We start from the raw sequence: 24,794 nt of genomic DNA, 5'->3' as shown, positions 1-24,794 counted from the left end.
TGAGGGTGGGGGTGGGGGGTGCAGGGAGGAGGGAGAGGGGGCACAGCATAAGCAACCTCACACTGAAAGCTTATTTCTTCTCAATCTGCACATTAACATACAGCACATATTGGAGAGGCATAGAAAAAACATCCAAGCAAAGAGGAGTGTGTGAGTGTGTGTGTCTTTGTGTATAAGCCTCAAACTATGTGTTCGTATGTGTAAGCCTGTGTGTGTGTGTGTGTAGGACACGCATCATATGAGGGGTTGACATCTGTCTGGAGAGTAGTGAAGTGCTGCTTAAGGCATGTGTGAAGGCCCACAGCTCCTGGGCGTGTGGCAGGACTGAGTGACCCTGCGGTGTGGTGTTTGCAGGAAACTGCCCCTGCCTCCGACAGCCTCGCAGCGACACACACACACACACTCACACACACACACAAGGCCAATGTGTGACTGTGGGTAAAAAGCACACTTCAACCCCACCCAATATGCCAGATGCGTTTGGACCCGAAAGCAGAGAGAATATACAATCACTGGAACATGGAAGAGTTTAGGACAGGCTATCACTGAGTGGCCTCTAGAGGCTATGACTGAAGTGTGTCTGAGTGTCCGTGGGTGAGTGTACATTTATACAACATACCTTCCAATCACACTGTGTTTCTATTAGCACCAGGGGCAGAAAGGTTGCTATAGGCAACATCGGATTTGAGAAGCGTTGCCACGACAAATAAAGAAAGGGGGCCACAACTGATTGGACGACGAGAGAGCCTTGGGGACTGAGTCAGAGAGAGAAATGGGGGGAAAAAGAGAGGAAGAGAAAGATGCACAAAGAGAACAGAGAAATACTCAGAAGAACTTGGGCTTTGTGTCCTGCCAAGTTCCCAGTCTAGCGGCTGAAAGGGCCTAGTCTGAGGAAGAGGAAGGATGACTCATGGAGGCGGCGTCAACCTCCGTTTGACAGATGTGCATTCCAACAGCAAGCATGCACAACGGAGACTCAGGCTAAAAAAAAAACACCAAAGCATTGGCCCCAGTCCACCTCTGGCGTAGGGACCTCAGGTTGAAACTGACAATACAACGCTAGAAGTAGAGGGGAAAGTAAAAACATGAATAAAGTAACTATAATAATAGTCAAGGAAAGGATGAGTGCAAAAATATGAGGAGTCACAGGGAAGCTGAGAGGTGTGTGAGGGACCATGGCGCTGGAGCCAAGAGGTCTGAATCCCATTCCGGAGCACTCTGAGGGAAGATGGATATCTAACCTACACAGGAGCTCTCTGTGCTCTGGAGAAGGCTACTGTGCTCCTGTCCATCCTGCGGGAGCAGACCATGAGGAGGGCAGACACTCATCAGCCTGATGCAAAAAGCTGTAGCCTTCCTAACGTTTGTTCTAGATCTTTTGGGGATCTTCATGAGTTCTATTTCTTTCTCTCTCTCTCTCTCTCTCTCTCTTTCTCTCTCTCAAAATCCACTCTTTCTGCAAAGACCGAGAGAGAGGTTCTGTGTTAGAACCAGACCAGAACAAAGTCAGAACAGGTTGCTATCTAGAACAAAGGTATCGTGTGTCGAGACCATCGTGACAGGGATAGGCCATGGCATATCTGTCAGGCTTTAGGAAAAGAGGAGGAAGGAGAGGAAGAAAAACAAGCATGACACAGTCATGTTGTGAAATGAAAAACAGAGTGTGCTAAACGTGTGAGCGCTGCCCAAGGAGAACCCAACTCTAACTCACAGGCTCTCCACTTCAGAAGGAACATGGCACGGAAGTTTCGAGTACATTACTCAAAATGACATGTCAACATGCATTTACACCACAGCGAGCCCTTAGCCGTCTCATCAGAGAACAACACTGCAGAGCATCAATAACACACAAACTGGCACCTTTGGATCGGTTAACAGCTGCTACTCAACACCTCAACTGGGCAGCCCTTTCCTACTCTCAATTAGAACAAGATATAAAAACATGTACACCAGCTCGCTCAATTCACAAGGCTAAACAGACAAAAACACTTGAGCAGGTGTTTCAGATATAGTTCTAACGGAGGAAAAGCAGGACTAACACTGAGCTTCATTGGGAGATGGGACGAACGTTAGCATTAGCATTAGCATGACCGCTGCTGCAGCCAGTCGTCAAGGGACAGACCCTCCGTATCGACAACCTGCAGAGACTAAAGAATGATGAGGTGACCATGCTAATGTTTCACCTCCTGACTCCATCCCTACACATCTCTCTATCCCTCTCTTTCTGTCGGTCTCTTTATCTCTCTCGTCATCTATTCAGCCACAGATGTATTAAGGGCTAGACTTGGTCTTCACCTTCTCTAAGACAACCAGTTCCTCATTCAGCTTCCATTAAAGCTCTAAAACTCTTCTAACCTCTAACTGGTAGTGTTGGGCCTCAACCCAACACTACCAGTTATAATCAGATGACTTCAGATCACAACTCCACTAACGCCATCAGTTAATGATTGAGCTTCCACACAGGCCTGGTGCTTCAGCCAGTAGCATCGTCAGCCTGTGGCTTCTCATACAGGTACATCTGGTCAAGGAGAAGCAACAGGTGGAGTTGTTATTAACACAGGCTCAATGAGATGTTCAACATTTTCCAACTCACTATTACATCGCTTGAACACACTTTCTAATGCTTCCAAAAGCAATTCTTGATTCTATTTCACTTTCTTTAAAAATATTTGAATTCTTAAATTAAAATGTGATTGTACTACAAGTCTTATTTTCAACTTTATGGTTACTTTGCAAACTACCTTTTACACTGCACAGGGTGGACGTGAGAAGGGGAATCCACCTGTGGGTGTGAGGGTGACGGATGGCATCGAAGTGGGATGGAAATCGGAGCGTTCTGTCCCTTAGCTGTCATTCTCACCAACACACACATGAATGGCATTGATAAGAGGCAAAGAGCAGAGCGCTCAGCCACTCAATGATAACCCAACTGGGAAAGGTCTGTTCCAATCAGAACTCAACTTTGAAAGTACTGTCAAAATCAGAACTTAACTAGGACAAACACCATCCCAAACAGAAGTCAAAAAGCCTCCCAATAAGAACTCAAGAACTCGACTAGGACAGCAGCTGACTCTTAAACAGATCGGGGTCAAACCCTGTGTGGGTGCAGAGGATCTGGGCCAGAACTGTACCGGGCCTGTGGCATCTGGGCCACAGCGGTACCGGTCCGGTGGCATCTGGAATGAATCCATGAGGCTTACGTGTGTGACAAAGGCTATGACGTGGGGCAGTGTGGATGAGGCACTGCCAATGGCCGTCTCCCTAAAACACAAGAAGGGGACGGTAGACCAAGGCGCCCCCACACCTCAGCTGCCCTGCTCTGGCAAACACAAAACCACTCAGTCTACGCTAATCTTCATTTTTAAATGAATGTTAAATAAAAAAAAATATAGAAAGTACAGTATAAAACACTAAATCATACAATCACAAGTGCTCAAACATAAAGTGTTGTTTTAGTTTTTATCCATTTTTTCCTTCAAGAGGCAAATATGTGGTTTTCTTAAGGTCTCCTGTGGGGTGGGGGGATAGGAGAGGGGGTAAGGAGGAAAGAGGGAAGAGGAGATTGGTGGGGGTGGGTGGGTTGTAGGGGGTGCAGGGAGAGGTAAAGGTGAGGACATGGATGCCCTCTGGAGGATTTGGTTCGTGGGGGTGGGGGTGTGATGTCATGGCTAGCACCCCTGTCTCCTTGTGACCCCCCTCCCCAAAACCTCCTTTTCTGTCATGTGTGGGCGGGGCTTAACCCAAGCTGGTGATGTTGGCCCTGCCCCCGGGCGGAGCTACGATGCGCTGGGTGGAGCGTCGGGGGATGTTGTCATCAACTTGAGCGCCTGGGCAGGAAACAACAGAGGGAGATGAGATGAAATGAGAGCACCACACCAAAACAGATGCCCTCTGGGTCACACTCTAAATTACTTGCAGAGGTCTTGTTCTGGTTAGCTATACCAGATGATTTAAAAGTTTGTAACTTACATGTTGTGAATATATATTTGAATACAGAGGCTAAAACTGGACTAGTGTATTAAAGTGTAAGTTCCCCCCCAGCTCTAAGCTCCACCCATTGCACAATTGTGAAAAATGCTAAAAGATGGGCATGAGGCTGAGCGGGGCTGTATGTATATGATGACCTAGATATCCACCAACCGCTCAAATCTAAGTCAGCATTGGCCTTGAGAACAGTAGATGTTGTGCTGAACCATTTCCAACCCATAAAATGCCAATTTTTAAACCCATAAAAACCCATAAAATGCCAGATTTTGTCAATGAGTATTATCATTAGCATTAGCATGAGTGTGCTCATAAAAGGGCGGGGCTGGTGTATTAGCATTAGCATGAGTGTGCTCATAAAAGGGGTGGGCTGGTGTATTCGCATTAGCATGAGTGTGCTCATAAAAGGGCTGGGCTGGTGTATTAGCATTAGCATGAGTGTGCTCATAAAAGGGGTGGGCTGGTGTATTAGCATTAGCATGAGTGTGCTCATAAAAGGGCTGGGCTGGTGTATTAGCATTAGCATGAGTGTTATCATAAAGCAGCTCATCAGAGTATTAGCATTAGTGTGAGTATGTGTGTGAACAGGTGTGCTCATCGAAAGGCTCACCAGAGAGGCTGAAGCCGGACTGGTGCAGGTTACGGACAGGCTGAGATGGCTGCTTGGAAGGAGAGGACTTGGCAGAGGACGCGGGGGTCAATGTCTTTGGGGTGACGGACACCTCACACACTGGTCCGTCATACAGGCCACGGGGAACACCCCTCATCTCAGCCAGCTACAGGAACACAGAAAAGACCAGTCAAATACCAGAGACAGAGCGACCAGTGAAAATCCACAGAGACCAGTCACACACCAGAGAGAGAGGAAGACCAGTCACACACCAGAAAGAGGAAGACCAGTCACACACCAGAGAGAGAGGAAGACCAGTCACACACCAGAAAGAGGAAGACCAGTCACACACCAGAGAGAGAGGAAGACCAGTAACACACCAGAGAAAGAAAGACGAGTCACACACACCAGAGAGAGAAAGACGAGTCACACACTACAGAGAGAGGAAGACGAGTCACACACTACAGAGAGAGGAAGACAAGTCACACACTACAGAGAGAGGAAGACAAGTCACACACTTCATAAACCAGTCACGCACCAGAAGGAAGAACACCAGTGACCACCAGTCACACACACACTCTTTCTCTGTCTCACCCTGCTGCGAGCCTTTATCCTCTTGTAGACGTAGTCAGAGAAGGGCTTGCGGGAGACAAAGCGTCCTGAGCCCTCAGTGGTGTGAAGGGTTCCCTCCTCCAGGACCATCTTGCCCTGGCTGATCACCACCAGGGGCCCGCCACGCACCTCCATACCCTCAAAGATGTTGTACTCCACCTCCTGCAAAAACCACAGACATCAGGTTAGGCACAGCATACCCACACACATACGCACACACACTTACACACAGACACACACACACACACACACACACACACACACACACACACACACAGAGACACACACACACACACACACAGACACACACACACACACACACAGACACACACACACACACACACACACACACAAACACACATACACATGCACACACGTGCACCTCTACATCCTCCAAGATGTTATACTCCACCGCCTACAACACTCATATTAGGTTAGACATCAACTAAGACACACACACACACACACACACACACACACACACACACACACACACACACAAATATAACCCTAGCACCTCCAGCCCCTTAAAGATGAAAGATGTTATACTCCAAAGAAGCTCAGATGGGAGAGACTGTATACATCCACATACGGACATCCAAACAACAACCACCAAGTGAAACTTGATGATCACTCTCTCCATACTGTCCAAACAGAAATGCTCAAAATACATTGCCGTCTTTTGCTGTTTTTTTTTGTCCACCCATTTTTCCGTTAAAAGCAATACTCTACTCTCTTCACTCCCATTCATAAATGATTCGCATGAGTGCCCTCTAAAGGCTTTGTAGTGCATTGCAGCAGTCTTCAGGTATATTGCATGTTGACAAAATGGGTGTCACCAATACATAATGAGCTTTTAAAAAAGATCTTAATTAGTGCAATAGATGCTGTGTTTGCATTCGTGTGCATGTGGCCGTGAGTGTGTTTGCATGGAGGAAGTGAGAGTGTTTGCATGGAGGAAGTGAGTGTGTTTGATTTCGTGTGTGTGTTGCTGTGAGTGTGTTTGCATGGAGGTAGTGAGTGTGTTTGTATTCGTGTGCATGTGGCTGTGAGTGTGTTTGCATGCGCTAGTGAGAGTTTCTGTGGCCAGTGTGCATTAGGGCCGTGCCTGTTTGCGTGTGCATTATGCAGGGAGGGAGTGGTTAGTTAGAGGAAGTGTGTGTGCGTGTCCATTAGACAGTGAGGGTGTGTGTGTGTGTCCATTACACAGTGATGGTGGGTGTGTGTCCATTAGACAGTGAGGATGTGTGTGTTAGGCTGTGTGATCACCCCTTCTCATGCTACTGGAACTGAAGTCATCTCTGGTAAACCCCAATGGGCCAGACCGGCATGAGGTCATTCACAGAGCCTGCGCCTCCCTACACAACACACACTACAAATGACCAGTTTCACTATTCATACACCATACAGACACACACCACACACACACATACATACAAATACATTGATACATGCAGATACACAATCCACATACACATATGCATGTCTAAAATACACACACACACCGCCTAGCAGTTCCTTTCCTTACAGAGAGGAAAAAGACTAAGCAATGAAAGCCAAACAATTCTGAGTCAATGAGGGCACGCGCATACACACACACACACACACACACACACACACACACACACACACACACACACACACACACACACACACACACACACACACACACACACACACACACACACACACACACACACACACACACACACAGGTCTGCTAGCAATCAGGAGGGACGTGATCCAGTTCTAAAAGTTTGGAGATTACATCATTTCCATGAGTCACTGGTAGGCCTCCACCCTGGCCCTAATGACCTCAGCGAATCACTAGTAGTCTGTCACAAGCTAAACCACTCAGCTTAAATTAACCAATCATCAACATGATTGTGAGGAATTGGTTTATCCTAAAAGAGACCAGAGCTGAATGACCTCATTCTCACACCTCGAACAGGAACAGTTTGGTGTGAGAGGGGTATTGTTCTGGTTCACTGGGCAGACGTGGGCCCTTGAGTTGCATACTTCACTTCAGCAGGGAGAACCACAGACGTTTACTTTTTCTGAGCTCACGCTCTCTATTGCAGTGCCCCTCTAGACTGAGTTGATTGTCATTGATGGGGCAATTTTTTGCCCCTTGCGGAGGTAATTTACAGTGTTTTGGCTCTTGGCAGAGATTATCTCAGTGAAACAGAGCGTCAGGTCTGCATCTGAGCAATGACTTTGTGCTCTAGGTGTGTGTGTCTGTGTGTCTGTGTCTGTGTGTGTGTGTGTGTCTGCAGGGGTAACTTACAGAGTTGTGGGTCTTGGCGGATATGATCTTGGTGATGTCGGGGTCCCAGAGCACGAGGTCAGCATCAGAGCCCACGGCGATGCGGCCCTTACGGGGGTACAGGTTGAAGATCTTGGCAGCGTTGGTGCTGGTGACCCCCACGAACTGGTTCTCATCCATCTTTCCTGTCACCTACAGTCACCAGGATAAAAATTGGTGTCATATACACACCTAGCACTTATATATCAGAGGGACACCATTTATCCAGTCATGTGTGTGTGTGTGTGTGTGTGTGTGTGTGCCTGTGCATATGTATATCAATGTGTGTGTGTGAGTGTGTGTGTGTGTGTGTGTGTGTGTGTGTGTGTGTGTGTGTGTGTGTGTGTGTGTGTGAGTGTGCACATGTGTGTGTGTGCGTCTTACCACACACTTGTCCCAAATAAGGGACATTCTCTCCTCGGTGCCGTTGGTGCCCTCAGGGATGAGGCTGAAGTCGTCTTTGCCCACGGCACGCTGGGAAGTGTTAAAGGTGCAGTGGGCACTGCCAGTTACCTGCAGATCACCACTGCAGACGGAGACAGGAAGAGAGAAAGAGAGAGAGAGAGAGAGAGAGAGAGAGAGAGAGAGGGAGACAGAGAAAAATAGGGGGAGAGACCAATTAGCCAGAGGGAGATCAATTTGAACTACAGAGAGTTCAACATTAGCAAAACTCCTACAATAATGCTAAACACATCATAGAGACAGTAAAGAATTAATTTATATACTTATACAAATTAAACAATACGGACTGTCTATACTAATAGATACCATGTCATATACACAAGGATACATTAAAGATACATTGGTATGTTGTTTTCATTTTAGGAAGAAAATATTATTCAAAATGTCACTCAACAGTGTCTTAACCACACACAAAAGAGTTGTGTGTGTTTGTGTGTGTGTTTAGGGTATGTTCGTGTGTGTTTGTGTATGGTAAGTGTATGTGTGTTTGTGTGTGTTCATGTGAGTGTATGTGTGTATGAATGGTAAGTGTGTGTGTGTGTGTGTGTTTAGGGTATGTTCATGTGTGTGTGTGTGTGTGTGTGTGTGTGTGTGTGTGTGTGTGTGTGTGTGTATAGTAAGTGTTTGTGTTTGTGTGTGTGTTCAGGGTACTGTTCGGCGACGCTCGCTAAGCGGTTTAGCAAGCTAGATTCCAGCCTTAAAAAAAGAGAACGCCCCTTTATCGGGTTCGGCGAAGCAACTTCTGATAAATTACCATAGTAACATATCACTTAGCACTAACCTGCTCCAGGGGAGGCTAACCAAAGTTTAGCTGGCTAAACTTGCCACACCCACGCCAAAAGGAGGGGTCCCATTGACAAGGAGTCATATTATAGTTTGATTAGCGTAGGAAGAGTTCTTTGCGATCGCCAAGATCCATTTTTCCATCATGATGAGTTCTTGTATGAGCACTACCGATCCACCCGACAAGAAATTATTCATTTAAAAGACCGTCTCGAGTAATGTACTGCAAAGCCAGTCAAACATTGAATGTCTTCACTTTTTTTGCCAGTGGTAGCCTTCATTTTTGTAATGTCGGAGAACAAAGCACTCATAATTATATGACAGTGGTATTAGTATAGTTGAGACATGGGTACAGTTGATACACCCGAAATAACTTGCATGCGCAGCAATCCTGAGACGTGGTTTTTAGTTTGCACATGAATACTAACGTCTTCTTTGATCCCAGGAAAAATTACGGAGATATTGTCGAAAGTTGTTTTACCTACTTCATTGCAAACGTCTAGTTTTGCAAACGTGTTTAGTTTTTGTGCAGTAGTGAATAAAGTACTCTGTCTACTACACCATAGCATATCATTTTTGTAGAAAATGATTAAGGTGGATGCATGATAAGAAGGGAGAAATACACACAATTTATTTTCATTGCTTAAATGTCTTGAATTTTGTATTAATACATTTACATTTAGTCATTTAGCAGACACTTTTATTCAAAGCGATGTACAAGGAGATGTTAAACTACAATTAGTACTGAGGGAAGGGGGAGTTGAACCAGTGATCTGTGACATTCAAACCAGGAGCTCTACCCACTGCACCAGTCACATATGGGACACTGGAAAAGATATTGCTTATTAGACAGCCTATAGACAGTTTCTTATATATCGCAGCGGCGGCAGTGTTGGCTATTGACATGATTATGGTCTTGAATTCTTCATAACGCGTTCATAGTCATATCCTGCCTTAGCGTAGAAAAAATGTGTCTTTTTCTTTGAGCTTAGACTATTGTACCTTTACAAAAATCATGGTTTTGGTGATCGACCTTTCCTGCCTTTTGAAGCGGGACGTGCACGCGCAATTTAGCTGACGAGATAACTTAACTAGACGATTTTTTATCTTAGTGCACGTCGCCAGACCGGCTTGGCCTGTTCTCATTTAGCGAGCTATATTATCTCATGTCGCAAGCTAAATTAATTATCTTAGCTTCAGTTGTACGCCGAACAGGGCCCAGGTGTGTGTATGTGCGTATGTATGGTAGGTTCGTGTGTGTGTGTGTGTGTGTGTGTGTGTGGTTCTCACCAGGACAAGAGAGAGTTGAGATAGTCAGGGGTTGTGGGGTCAGGGCTTAAGGGAGGAGACGTCACGAAAGCCGCCGCCTTTGCCCAGTTCTTGCTCCAATAGTGCGTGCCGTCCGTGCCAAGACTGGCTGTAATTGGCTCTCCGTACACAACGGTGCCTTAAACAGACCAATCACAATCAACAAGTTAAAAGCAGTCAAGCTGAAGCTGCTCTGAGCTGTTTCCTCTATCCAAACGACGCATGGCTTTAGGCCAAGATCAACTAAGCCAGATGTTTCCAGGGTCTATGGGGAACCCTAGGCCACACATAGAACAGAACTGAAGAGCATCCGCTTGCTTTAGTTCCAAGAGACAAGAATACCCAAGGACACCCCTATAAGGAACACATCACATTCCAATGAAAAACAGCTTAAAGTTGCCATGGAGACACCCAAACTGAGGACTCCTCCCATCTCACACCTTTCTTCCTGGCCTGGGCGATGACATCAGCAGCACTCCTGCTCATCACCTTGGTGATATAGAGGGGGCAGTTGGTCTGATTGGCTATGGTCACCGAGCGGTTCACTGCCTCCGCCTCCACCTGTGGGGGGGGGGAGGGGGGACGGGGGGGGGGGTGTAGTTACACATCAGTCTGCTCAAACACATCAGCTCTGAAGCTATGCTTGTGGGTTTGAGTGTAGTGTGTCTATGATGTTAGTGGTTTTGTATGTGTGTCTGTGTGCACGTTTATGGGTGTGAGTATGTTTGTGTGTGAAAATGTACTGTATGCGTGCGTGTGTGTGTGTGTGTGTGTGTGTGTGTGTGTGTGTGTGTGCGTGTATGGCTGTGTGTGTGTGTGTGTGTGTGAGTGTGTGTGCACTTTACCTCCTCTGGGCGGCTGAGCACGTGTCCCTCTGGACCTGTGATTCCCAGAGACAGGATACGCTGCTGCTCCTGAGAGTGAGGAAAGGAAAGGAGAGGAGGAGGAGGAGGAGGAGGAGGAGGAGGAGGAGCAGGAGCAGGAGCAGGAGAGGAAGAGGAAGAGGTAAAAGAGGTGAGAGAGAAGAGTGAGGCAAATACAGATGGTACAATCAGCATATGATTACAATAAACTCCATCTTTAACCAATAATCAACAGAGCTTCCCATCTGTTTCCACTAAGGCATGTCCTATGTGTGAGTGATGATTTAAGCTTCTTTAGACATCTGCTCAGATTCAGATCTGTGTTCAGAGCTGCAGCGAGACACAGCGGCAGTGTAAGAGTTCAGCTGGGTAAGCTCCTGTGTGTGTGTGTGTGTGTGTGTGTGTGTGTGTGTGTGTGTGTGTGTGTGTGTGTGTGTGTGTGTGTGTGTGTGCGTTTACCTCAGCGATGATGTCTCCATTCTCAGCATGGACCTGAGCAATGGCTCCCAGGTCACGGATCGTGCTGAACACCTCGTACACCTGTGAGGACACACACACACACATTAAACAATTAATTTACCTGTACGGGCACAAACACACACACACACACTAAACACCTGCACTCACACACACACTCCCTCCAGAGGCATTTCTCCACCATGACCCCCAGAGCACACAGAGAGACCATTAGGAGTTCTGGACCAAAGGGACCATCAGCCCTCAGGCTTGGCTTCCAGAACACACGGCTCACTGCTTCCACAGAGCTAAGCATTCCACACGGGTGCCAGCATAAGCAGGTCTCTGTTTCTCGTGGAGGCTGAGTCGCAAACATGCTTCATCATTGCCTTTGGCTGCTAGGGGGAAACCAGAACCAAGCACTGCTCCAGTCTCTGGCAAAGGACTGCACATCTCAGCCCAGCACTGATCTGATCTGGCCCAGATGCATGCCAGATCTGTGCCTGAGATATCTTAACTATCAGTCCATTCATCAGTGGTTAAGTCTGGGGCACAGGCAGGCACAGATGGGGAACACTACTACAACATGTGGCACCACAGCTTCACTCATTAGCATGTTTATAAATAGAAGCCCAGTTGCCATGGCAAGCATAAATACAGACTTACAGGTTACAGACACAATAATTTGACTAGAATGAAGCCACACATATTTATGTGATAAGGGATATGACTCATACCTAATTATGTTTACATAAGACATGAACATGATTAAGTATTTTAGTATTTAGTAGATAGTTATTTAAATCCCTGGGAGTGTAAGGGCTCTCTGTGTGTGTATACTCCCTGGACAGATAGAGAGGGTGTTTAGCTGGGTCAGCAGGAGGAGGCAATGGCTGACTGGCTTCTAAAGGCTCCAGAAGCTTTCGGTTCTAAAGTAAGCCTTACCTGAGAATCAGTGAGCTGGAAGATGTCCTTATAAGCCAGGTAGACCAGGAAGGAGTTGACTCCTGAAAAAGGCAGAGGTACACATGAGACACAGTCTGGGAGGACACACACAGTCAGCAGAACAAATGACTGTTTCATGCTCACATGGGGAAAAAATGCGGTGGTCAAAGTCACGTAAGCAGATTAGATGTCACATCCATATCAACATGAATTTCAGCACATCAATGTGCTTATCATGGTCTAGGATTTGTGTGCCGGTCAAATGTCAGCATTTCTATATAAATGTATTTATTTATTTCCACTTTAAAAAGTGCTTTAGCTCAGTCCGGCCTTATGAAGACATAAAGCTTCAACATGCATTAGAACTTAATGTTATCAATGATATGCATTCTGTATGTGTGACCAGGCTCTCTGATTGGTTGCTGACCAGAGGGGTGCTCCAATCAACTGTTTGAAAAGCTGTTGAACTTGAACATTCTTTTATATTGTCATTACTCTTATCCTGAGCTACCTTTAGTTTAATACAAGACTAAATGTTATAAGTGCGCGTGGCCTCTGAAAGTGGCTGACATCCTGTGGGTCACAAGATGCCTGCGCAATTCCCATGGATGGGAGTCAAATTCACTATTAATCATGTGACTGGGATGTGACAGGAAAAAAAGTCAAGGGAAGTGGGTGGACTGGAAACAAAATAACAGCAGGACATTTTTAGATACAAATATGCAGTTCAGTTTATTTTGAACATAATGCTAGCTTGAACAGGGTGCTAGAACATAATTCTGTTGTCTTTTTTAGTATTCTTGAATTATGTTCTGTTTGCTCTGGTGGCTGGTTGCTGGTTGGTTGCAGGCAGTCACCTGACCACTGCTAGCATGTGGATTGACAACACAAATGTCACTGCCAACAATGGAGTCAGTCTGGGTGACACAGAGTGAAGCACAATGTTTTATGTATCACACTGACAGGCAAGTGTAAATATTGAAAGGCGTTTCTAATAGTCAGGAGGGATTGTGTTAAAACGCCATACGCTGTTATAACATCTGTAAAGAAGTTGTCCAATTCACCCCTGACTAGGGGGCGTGTGGCCTTCAGAGACGCACCTATAAAGCAGGTGGCAGCTAAATGTAGCCAAACATCACCTCTTTTTTCAGAACTTAAGGTGCCAGCGGACTATAACCAACCCAAACAACACCCATTCCCCCCTTAAAAACACGAACAACACAAGAACAGGATGGGACAAGAAATCTTTTTTAATTCTGTCGTGCCTTGTAGGAGTGGGATGGGACAAAAATACAAATGCACTCCCGTTTTCACCCTCTACTCCCTGGGTACGGTCTCTTTTACAATGATGTAATCTGTTATATGTGCTCAGTGTGTGTGTGGCTGTGCTGTAACATGTGCCCAGTGTGTGTGTGGCTGTGCTGTTATATGTGCTCAGTGTGTGTGTGGGGCTGTGCTGTTATTTGTGCTCTGTGTGTGTGTGTGTGGCTGTGCTGTAACATGTGCCCAGTGTGTGTGTCGCTGTGCTGTTATATGTGCTCTGTATGTGTGTGGGGCTGTGCTGTTATTTGTGCTCTGTGTGTGTGTGTGTGTGTGTGTGTGTGTGTGTGTGTGTGTGTGGCTGTGCTGTTACATGTGCCCAGTGTGTGTGTGGCTGTGCTGTTATATGTGCTCTGTGTGTGTGTGGCTGTGCTGTTATATGTGCAATGTGTGTGTGTGGCTGTGCTGGGGGTGGGGTTGGGTGGGGCGTACCGTGGTCTTTGATGAGCGTCTCCATGTCCTCCTGGATGCCCTTGTGCCACTCTGTGATGTCCACATGGAGGGAGTAGTCACAGCAAGACTTACTGTCCGCCCACTGGCGCCACTGCTCAAAGGCTGACAGCAGGCTAGCACCAGGCTCTGGAACAACATGGTCGACTACACACACACACACACACACACACACACACACACACACACGCACACACACACACACGCACACGCACACACACACGCACACGCACACACACACACACACGCGCGCTCACACACACACACACGCACAGACACACATACACACACGCTCACACACCCACACGCACAGGCACACTCACACACACCACACACACACACACACACACACACACACACACACACACACACACACACACACACACACACACGACACACACACACACACACACAAGCAGATTAATAAACATGCAGGCAAGCACGTGTCAGTGAATATGTACACAGAGATACACACAGAGTCAAAAACACACATCAAACATAAACAGTTTAAAAGCCACCCTTAAACATTTGGTCTTTTTCACTGACGGTTCTTCTGGCTGTCTCTATGTGCGTAGGCAGATGCCATTTGCAAGGTTTGTGTATGTGTGTGTTTGCCTGTATGATGTAGGCAGGTGGCATTTGCTAGGCTGGTTGTTTGTCTGTGTGTGTGTGTGTGTGTGTGTGTGTGTGTGTGTGTGTGTGTGTGTGTGTGTGTGTGTGTGTGTGTGTGCGCGTGTCTGTGTCTGTGTCTGTGTGTGTGTGTGTGTCTGCACAGCACTCTGCCAAGGTCAGCCTCCTGAACCAGAAGGGCACAGGTGGCTCTGAAACTCTGCAGCATTCAGCAGTTTGTGCCAGAGAAGCTGTAGTGTTCACAGACAGAGGCTGATCCAGTCAGGGTACTACATGCTGATCCACAGGGGGAGTTTAAAGAGGCGGGCACTGGTGTCTGACCTCCTATAGTTGGTCTGCATATAGATCACACAAGCAGCGTAGCAGAGACAACATTACTGATACATGTGAGGTCTAGATCATTTATCTAATGCTGCCTGCTGAGAGGAGCGATGATGTAATGCCCAATATCAGCTGCATACTTTATAAATTCTTCTTAGTATGCAGACGTACTGATAACTGGAATATTTACTGGTCATTGACATATATTGGTCATTGGCATATGTGCGGGTCATTGACATAGAGATATATTGGTCATTGACATATCTACTGGTCAGTGGTAAGCCACTAATCATTGGCATGATGGTTAGCATACGTACTGATCATTGTGGTGCCCCCTGCCAGGGCGGCGCGGGTGCCCGTGTAGAAGTCATCAGCTGCGGTCATGCCTCGGTCAGGCATCTGGAAGCGTGTGTGCACATCGATTCCCCCTGGCATCAGCATGCGGCCGTGGGCATCGATGGTCTTCACCCCACCAGGCACAATCAGGTTTTCCCCGATCTGCCTGTCGAGACAAGGATCACAGGTGAGCCCCCCATCATGAGACCTCACTGAGACCCTGTCTTATGTGGCCCCAATGCTCCTAAATATACATTTATTAGACTAAAATCTAATGATGTTAAATAATGTCATGAATCACAAGGTTATACTGATGAGATAAACACTGTAACATGCACGGTCAAATGTTTTGAATAAAAGTATCAGTTAATTCAATAAATGTGTTAGATCGCTAAACAGTTTTTTGAAACAATAAAAGAACAGCTGGAGGAAATAAACTTCCATGGTTATTAATCTGATATAATAATGACATGCAGGTGGCTCAGTTGGCCACTTACTTGATGAGGCCGTCCTCTATGTAGACATCAGCGAAGAAAGACTGGTCATCATTCACAATCTTTGCTCCCTTGATCAGGAGACGATCGCTCTGGAGAGGACAGAGAAAAAAAGTTACTTTTTGTGTCAGACAGCACACACACACACACACACACACTTACATACACACACAGACACACACACACACACACATACATACACACACAGACAGACAGACACACACACACAGCTTTGACAGCAGCTGTTGCAGGGCTCTCAGACTCTATGCCAGCGTGCGCATCGGACCGTGTGGCAGGACCCACACACAAACACACACACACACACACACACACACACACATAGGCCCAGTCTCCTAGCTGTCTGCTAAAGGCAACTTATGAGACAGTCTGTTGCTCTTGGCAACGCTGTCATGGCAACCGCCTCCTCCACAGAAAGCATCAGCCTGGAGCAGCAATGGACTCTGGCTCTGATCTAACCCAAGCCCATGCCACATCAGGGCTGGCTGCATCTCAGAGTGAACTGCTCTCTGGGGGTGGCCATTGTGCATTCGAGGACATAGGGCAGAATTACAGCTTCCTCAGGGGTGGGTGGGGGGGACATGACAGCTTCCACTAGCCCTGTTCCCTCCATTCTGCCCCCCCCCCCCCCCCCCCACACACACACACACTGGACACGGAGCGCAGATGTTCCGTCTGGCAGAGGGCTAACTGGCACGTCCACACTGCTGTCCGTGTATGTGTGTTTGTGAGGCAGAGGGCTGACTGTCAGCACCCACTGCCCTTTGACACTGTAGACATTGGGGAGCATCTAGGCTTAGTCCGGGTAAGTGAGTCTGTGTGCTAGTTGTGTGTTTGTGTGTATGTGAGTGTGTGAATGTGTGAATGTGTGTGTGTGTGTGTGTGTGTGTGTGTGTGTGTGTTTGTGTGTGTGTGTGTGTGTGTGTGTGTGTGTGTGCGCGCCTGCGCATGTGTGTCAGTGACAGAAAACTGGGATCTGAGAGAAAATTGTGTGTGTATGTGTGTGTGTGTGTGTGTGTGCATTTGAGGGGGAGAACACAGAAGTGGAAAGGTGTTGTGTTTAGTGGGCAGTGGGGTAGAGTGAGGGAGGTGTTGTCTCTGGCTGAGAAGTGGACCTCAGTGTTCAGTGTTCCACAGTGGCATTCCAACTCATAACTCATACATTCTGTTTTACACATCGACTGATTAACAGATAGCCCTCCCTCTAGAATGCATGCTTTCAGTTGCATCCACCAATGACACCAACGTGTTCCCCACCCCCTTCACAGCAGCACACCCCCTCAACTCCATATGAGAGGAAAAGGGGGGTGAGGGGGGTTCAAATTGATCCTTCACACTTGGAAAATAGTCATCCAGCTGGACCACAAAACTCTGAGAAAAACCGACCCCTGCACTACCCCCCTTCCATACAAACACACACACACACACACACGCACGCACACTCATGTCCCTTTCCCACAGTAATATACACACATACACAACACTCACACACGCACACATTTTGTCTCTCTCTCTCTCTCTCTCTCCCATACTCACACACAAACACTCCTTTCCGTCGCACAAAAACTCTCTCTCTCTCTTTGTCTATCTGTCTGTCTGTCTGTCTGTCTGTCTCACTCTCACACACACACACACTCACACACACTGGCCCTTCCCCTTCTCTGCGGAGGGAGGGAGGGAGCGGCAGAACAATCCCAGTCACAAGGCCCTCAGGCTGCCACCCCAAAAACAAAGACGCCTCTGTGTGCCCCTAACGTTCTGCATGCCTGTTGTCTCGCAGGCTACCAAGGCCCTGCACTGCACTGCACGGCTCCCATTCACAGTGCTGCCAAAACCACTAGGGCTAGCGCAGGGGGACAGCGGCCGCACCGCAGCAGGACGGGACGAGAACAAACGTCAGTGCTGACCTATGGCTCTGTCCCAACAACAGCAACCTGGATGACAACAGCGTTTCTGTCCATACTCTGATGCTACCACACTGTATTTACTATCTCATTTAGCAGACGCTTTATCCAAAGCGGCGTAGAAACGAGAGAACAATAAAAGAACGAGCAATAGAGATCAAGTGTGACAATAAATAAATACTGCTTTACATAAGAAATCAAAAAGAAAGTGCAGGAAACTTTGTATGCATACTCAAACGCTGCCACATATTTATCTACATTAAGAAGCTGCCATATATTTATCCGTACTAAGACACTGCCTCCTATTTAATCACTCTCAGATGCTGCTTGACATACTCAGAAAGACAGTGAAACTCCGAGGCACATGGTATCATGGGATGATAATTGCATTTCATTTAGACGACGTCATGACGGCGAGCTGCTCTGTGAGAGTATTAGGAATGCACTGAAACAGAACAACTGCTGATGTGAGGTCTATTCAGAGAGCGTCCCTTCCCCGGATGACAACTGAGCTGAAGGAGACGGCCCCACCCTCATTCTGACCATCGCTCCAGCAGCAACTGCACAGCCATGACGTTACGCAATAGCTGATCATAACGCTCAGTCAGCAGCCCTGCACAATCTGCAGTTCTCCTGTGTCTCTGACTCCAGCCCATATACATCACTCTGTCACTATCCCTCCTGTGTCTGTGACTACAGCCTTGAGCCTCACTCTGTCACTATCCCTCCTGTGTCTGTGACTACAGCCTTGAGCCTCACTCTGTCACTATCCCTCCTGTGTCTGTGACTACAGCCTTGAGCCTCACTCTGTCACTATCCCTCCAGTGTCTGTGACTACAGCCTTGAGCCTCATTCTGTCACTATCCCTCCGGTGTCTGTGATTACAGACCTCAGCTGTACTCACTCTGTTGCTAGGCCTCTGGTGAGTATGACTACAGACCTGATCACCATCTCCATGCCCCACAAATGAGCAAAGGCAGAGAACCCTACAGGATATGCAATTAAACAATCATAACAATGACATGTTTTAGGTTAACCACGGTGAAAGACACACACACACACACACACACACAAACAGACACACACACACACACACAGCTGGCCAAATGCCTCTGAGTTGTGAGGTGAACTTCTGCTCCCCACCTCTGCTGCTTGTTCTGGCATAGATCCAGGGCACTGAGGAGGCACACACACACACACACACACACACTAAGGAGCTCCTGCAGGATGGAAACACGGCCCGGCCACACGCAAACAGGATGGGAACCGCTCTGCATACCTCATTGTTAAGGGTCGTGATTTGCCCAGCGTTGAGAGCTGAAATAGATGAGGACTGTGCAGCAAGATGCAAAGCATTTATCACCTATGAGGTAATGCATTTTTAGACAATGATCCTGACTCAGTCCTGGGGTGCAGACGTACTATGCGTTCTGTTGATTTAACTGGAGACAGTAAGAGGCTTTGATATGCTTTTGGAAAGCAGACTGTCAATTTTTGTGAAAGGTGCATTTTTCACTGCCTGGGAAAATTATACAATAAGAGGAAAAATGACACAGCTTGGAGGAGAGGAGAGTTTGGAGAGGAGCAGAAGGAGAAACAGGCAGTGTAGCAGACGTAAAAGACAAATGAAATGCAGATCAAAGCTAAGCAAAGCTACTGGGAAATAAAAATAAAATCACTCAGAAGAGGTGGAAAAAAAGCACACACATTTCTCAAACGCAGCTTCAAAGCATCTCCCAGAGTAGGGAAAGCGTAGTGTGAGAGAGAAGCTGAGCAGACACACTGCAGACCCTGGGCTGAGGATGCAGATCGCTGTTCCTGCTCTGATGGAGAGAAATGGAGATAGAAAGCTGGAGCCACGCCTGCTTTATTTCTCTATGGCCTCTCAGCACAGTTCCCAGTGTCATATAAGGTGAATATCTAAGATGTATAGGATGAAGATAAGGTAAATCTCTATGCCTTATAGGATGATTTAAAGTGAATATATAACGTCAATCTCTGAGCCATGTCAGGTACTTATAAGGTGGGTCTCTAAGCCATATAAGGTGATTCTGACCCAGGTATTGCTGGTGGAGTATTTGGCAGCAGATGCACATAGACAAAGCATCCATGATGTTCTCCAGGGTCTCACAGGCATGGCTGTCAGGGAGAGAAGGGTCTCTGGCATCACAGCCACCAACAATAACATAATCTTAGCTCCACACAAACACACCAATTCCCAAACATACATACACACACACACACACACACACCACTCTGTTGGGCCAACAAGCAGGATAAGACATCTCTGACTGCCTGATCCTCTCACAAAGGCCTCTGACGCCAGGCCTGAAATAGAGACTGACACAGAGGCTGATACAAGGTACAGGTGGCCCATGCTAAGCTAACTGGCATTAGGTTGGGTTTACAGCTACTCACTGTACTCAGATCAGCGCTTGGCTCTGGCGTTCCAGCTCTATCCCTCTAGCCAGGAGGCCCCTTGGTGGGGTAAACATGAATGGGGAAACCCTGGAGAACAAAGCGGAGAGAAACCCGGTGGTTGGCAGGCAACTCGGAGGGGTAAAACCAGCTTTTGTGTCCCGTGTGAATGTGAGATTGGGTGGGCGCAGAGGTGCATTCTGGGGTAACTGGGGGAGATGCATGTGTGTGTGTGAATGTGCAATGGTTTAACTAGCCTAGTTGCTATGGTGATCACAAGTGTGAGTCAATACTATGTGTGTGACTGTATGTGGATGTGTGAGACTGTGTGTGTGTGACTGCGTGAGCATATGAGTGCATGAGTATGCTTGTGTGTGGTAAGCAGTACAGAAGAAGACAGTGAGACAGACTGAGAAAGGGAAATTAAGCCCATATTCTCAGATTACACCATATCTCTGGTGCAGAGTGAGGGTGTGTGAAGACCTCTGTGTGCAGAGTGAGTGTGTGTTAGTGTGTGTGTATGTGTGTGTGAGAGTGTGTGTACAGTATTTCTCAGGCCCGTCTCCCGTTAGGCCGCCACTCCCTCTCCAAGGGCAGCAGCTGGTCAAACACACATCACCTGCATTTTTAATGAGAGCTGGCAGTGTTGTCAGTTTTGTCACACACACACAGGTCGCAGTGGAGCACCACCCAGCCAGATCTGAGCCACACCCAGCCCTCATCTGGCCGGTGAGGAACTCCCGCGCACTCCAATTTAAAGCCAGACCTGGGCCAAAACCACGTCTCTGTCTGAGCAGCTCACCCTAGCTGGACAGCCCCCCATGTAAATCCATTCCAGATCAGGACCACACCCGAGCCAGATCAGCGCAAGATTAGCGATAAACCAGATCAGGGCTAGGACCAGGGCTAGGTTAGGGCCATATCAGGGCTAGATCCGGGCTAGTTTATGGTCAGATCAGGGCCAGACCAGCAATAGGACCAGGGCTAGATAAAGGCCAGATCCGGGCTACTTTAAGGTCAGATCAGGGCTAGTTTATGGTCAGATCAGGGCTAGTTTATGGTCAAATCAGGGCTAGATTAGGGTCATTAGGGCCAGAACCTGCTTCACCCTGGTTACAGCCGCAGCATCCTGCCAGGATCCAGGCCCCATTCAGCATCTCCTCCTGCAGCCCAGTGACTCATCTAATGAGGTGTAGCTACAGACCCACGCCAGTCTTTAGCCAACCACCAAGAAAAAATAAAATGAATGACATCAAGGACAGAGTGTGTGTGTGTGTGTGTGTGTGTGTGTGTGTGTGTGTGTGTGTGTGTGTGTGTGTGTGTGTGTGTGTGTGTGTGTGTGTGTGTGTGTGTGTGTGTGTGTGCATGTGTGTGTGCGTGAGTGTGCAGGGGTAGCAGCTGGAGATATGTCAAGGCATGTGTGTGCGCAGGAGTCGAACACACAGCTGGAGTCGAGTTTGACATCAAGGAGAGAGTTTGTGTGTGTGTGTGGGTGCATGAGTAGAACCCATAGCTGGAGTGGTGTCTGACATCGATGACAGTTTGTGTGTGTTTTTGTGTGTGTGTGTGTGTGTGTGTGTGTGTGTGTGTGAATGAGTACAACACACATCTGGAGTGGTGTCTGGTGTTTAGCCTAGCCCTTGTCCACCCTGAGCCCAAAGCTGAATGTATGTGATGTTTCTCCCTCGGCTGGAGCCGGTCTGAGGAGAACACTGGCCTGTTTGAGAAGCTCTGGATGAGACTGGGAATGGCACGCGATTCCAGAGGGGATCAGGGCTTGACACACGCTCTGGGTCTACACACATGCCACAACACACTTACTGAATGGAACTCCCTATACGTGTGTGTGTGTGTGTGTGTGTGTGTGTGTGTGTGATTTATTTTACCCTGGGGTTATAGGTTAACATAACCAGAGAAAGTAAACATTTGCATTACCCCAGCAGTGTGTGTGTGAGAGAACAGAAGCCTCCACATGTGCAGTAAATGAAAGATTGAATGAGGTACAGTAGCACACGTAAGAATGAATGAACGAATGAAAGAATGAATGAGGTAAAGAGGCACATGAAAGAATGAATGAAAGAAATGAATGAGGTACAGTAGGTGAAAGAATGAATGAATGAGGTATAGTAACACCAGAATAAAGGGAATAAATGAACTAATGGATGAATTAATTAGTTTAAGTCGCAGCACACCTATCCGGGGGCAGCCTGAGCAGCAGCAGCCTGAGCAGCACATGGCAACACAGGGTGTGGCTCTCTGAGCCTGCAGCTCCTTACAGCATCATTCCTGTGGCTCTATAGCTCTATAGCTCTCTCTCTCTCTCTCTCCCTCCCTCCCTCCGCCCTATCAGCCTTGCTCTCATTTTCTCTTTCTCTTCCACCACCACTGCCATGTCTGTCAATGAGATGGAGAAAGTTCAGAAACTGGAGCATATGAGAGATGTATGGGAGTTGAGGCATGCTCAGTAAGGCCATATCTCTGTGTGTGTGTGTGTGTGTGTGTGTGTGTGTGTGTGTGTGTGTGTGTGTGTGTGTGTGTGTGTCTGTGTGAGAGAGAGATGTTCATACATCTGTGTGTGTGTGGTGTGTGTTTTTGCATGCACACATTCATGTGTGTTGTCTGCTGGCTGCTGCTGGCTGCACAGTGTCTAACATTTGAGATCAGTGATCTATTGGGTACAGTTGTTGGATGTTCAGAGAAAGAGTTAGGCGGGAGCGGGAGGGGGGAAGGATGCTCGGCCAAATGCAGGCCTCTTAACTGTAGCCTCCAGATCTCCCCTGACTCCAGCGCACTGCCAAATCCTCCTTCAAAGCTCTCTGTTTGTAAGACACAAAAGCGTACACCACAAGCCACGGGTCTCTTTGTGTCATGAGCAAGGACATGACTTCACTGACCAACAATGACACGTTAAAGCCAAAATATGTTCTGTGCATGTTTGTGAGACGTGTGATGACTTTCCCTGACTCTCTCTGCAGTAGGCTGAACATGTGAGTGTGCGGCTTCATGCGGTAGGCTACTTGTTCAATAGCAGCGGGGTGGGACGCAGTCTAAGCAGGCTCCACGGACACTCAAGAGAAAAGCCGGCGGCGGCGCGAAACTAAATAAAACAAAATCGAATTGACTTGGCAAAAGCCGACAGAATTCCACAGCAGTGAAGAGAGGCTTTATGCTACGAAGCGTCCCTCATCAGAGTCAGGACAGAGAAATGAGGAAGGAAACCGGAGCCGCTGTTTCCCTCCAGGTCGCTTTTTTCCATGAACCTGAACCGCTCTATATTCGCCATGATCAGTGTGCATGTCTGACTATTTCACGGGGGAAACTGCTGTGCCCATAACACAAACCCATTAGCAGCGGCTGGTAACAGTTCTTTATCCTTGAACAGATCTAAAAATAAAACCGCGAAACACTGTAACGTAAGTGGGCATCGTTAAAAAAAATCCCTCAGACGGCATTGCAGCGGATGGGCGGATGCGAGAAATCCATTGCATTTGCTCCACCAGTTGGCGAGAGTCGATAACCAACCAACCCCTGTAACAAAAGACCGTCGCCGTAGCGCTTCCTATATTAGCCTGAGAGGACAATGTCCACATGTTTCACCGGCGTCATTGCTGCGGACAGTAATAATGTATTTGTTAGGTAGGCTAAAATTACTAACATGCTCATGAAAATTCAAAACACAAAATGTACAGTTCATATTCACACACGTCAACGTGAGCACCGAACAAGAATAAAGAACAGTTACAGTAGCATCGAGCGACAGGATTCGCATCTTGGTTCAAATGTATTTCTCTGTCCTCTGCGCTGGATGAAGTCATTTTGGAACACCCTAGCCTACATTCAACTCAGGGTCAATGTAAAACACGTCCCTCAGCTGGTGCAAACAGGTCTCTCGCCGTTGATAGCAACTTGTCATAACAGTACAATAAACCTCCGTTACATACTTGCCTTGGAATCAAAGAGCGATTTTCATTTGTTTCCAAAACATAAGACGGAACATAATCCTGTGAACTCACGGTTATGCGTGGAATGTTCTTCTTGCCCTGATAGCCAGACATCTTCGCCGCTGTGTGTATGCTACTATTGCCTTCACAGACCGCTATCGGTGAAAAAAGATGCGCAGGTTTGTAAAGGGGTGAGGCCGGATGAGGATTGTGACAAGTAATAAGACTAAAGCAACAAGGGAACCAAGAAACTGGCGTGAAGAATAAGCTGAACACAAAACAATTCGAGAAGCAGTGCCCTCTCCTGTCTCTCCTATCTCCACCAATGCACCAAGTCCACCCAGACAATCTCAGCGACTGAGCGAAAGATTTTCACAGCGGAGTCAGCGTGCATGCGCAGAGCCCCGCCCTACTCCACTAAACCGCCCCTCCCCGTGTCCGCTTCTCCAGTGCGGGACAGAAAACAGGGACCGTTTCAAGTGACCCTGTTCTGACTGTGAAAAAAGGGGAATACAACCCTGGCAAAATGTCAAAAGAGTCTAAAGCGAGTCACTGTTTCATTCAAAATACACTTTGAGAATCTGCGTAAAAGCAGATGGAATCTCATTCACACGGAGGGCAAAAGTAGCCTTAAC

General features: G+C 47.4%; 1 protein-coding gene across 1 annotated transcript; it reads right to left on the bottom strand.

Annotated features, from left to right (window-relative positions):
* Positions 1 to 2,543: 2,543 nt before the first annotated feature.
* dpysl2b (dihydropyrimidinase like 2b) lies at positions 2,544 to 24,467 on the bottom strand. Its single transcript, XM_080847445.1, has 14 exons — positions 24,232 to 24,467; positions 15,882 to 15,970; positions 15,366 to 15,550; positions 14,080 to 14,244; positions 12,328 to 12,389; positions 11,386 to 11,466; positions 10,909 to 10,977; positions 10,504 to 10,624; positions 10,046 to 10,202; positions 7,895 to 8,036; positions 7,493 to 7,663; positions 5,189 to 5,368; positions 4,595 to 4,760; positions 2,544 to 3,827 (listed from the first exon to the last, which is right to left on the bottom strand). Exons 1-14 carry the CDS (start codon positions 24,271 to 24,273, stop codon positions 3,736 to 3,738), a joined length of 1,722 nt encoding a protein of 573 aa, XP_080703571.1. The 5' UTR covers positions 24,274 to 24,467; the 3' UTR covers positions 2,544 to 3,735.
* Positions 24,468 to 24,794: the final 327 nt, after the last annotated feature.

This window comes from Sprattus sprattus (genome assembly GCF_963457725.1).
Source record: "Sprattus sprattus genome assembly, chromosome: 11".
NCBI lineage: Eukaryota > Metazoa > Chordata > Actinopteri > Clupeiformes > Clupeidae > Sprattus > Sprattus sprattus.
This window is presented reverse-complemented; position numbering and strand designations above follow the sequence as displayed.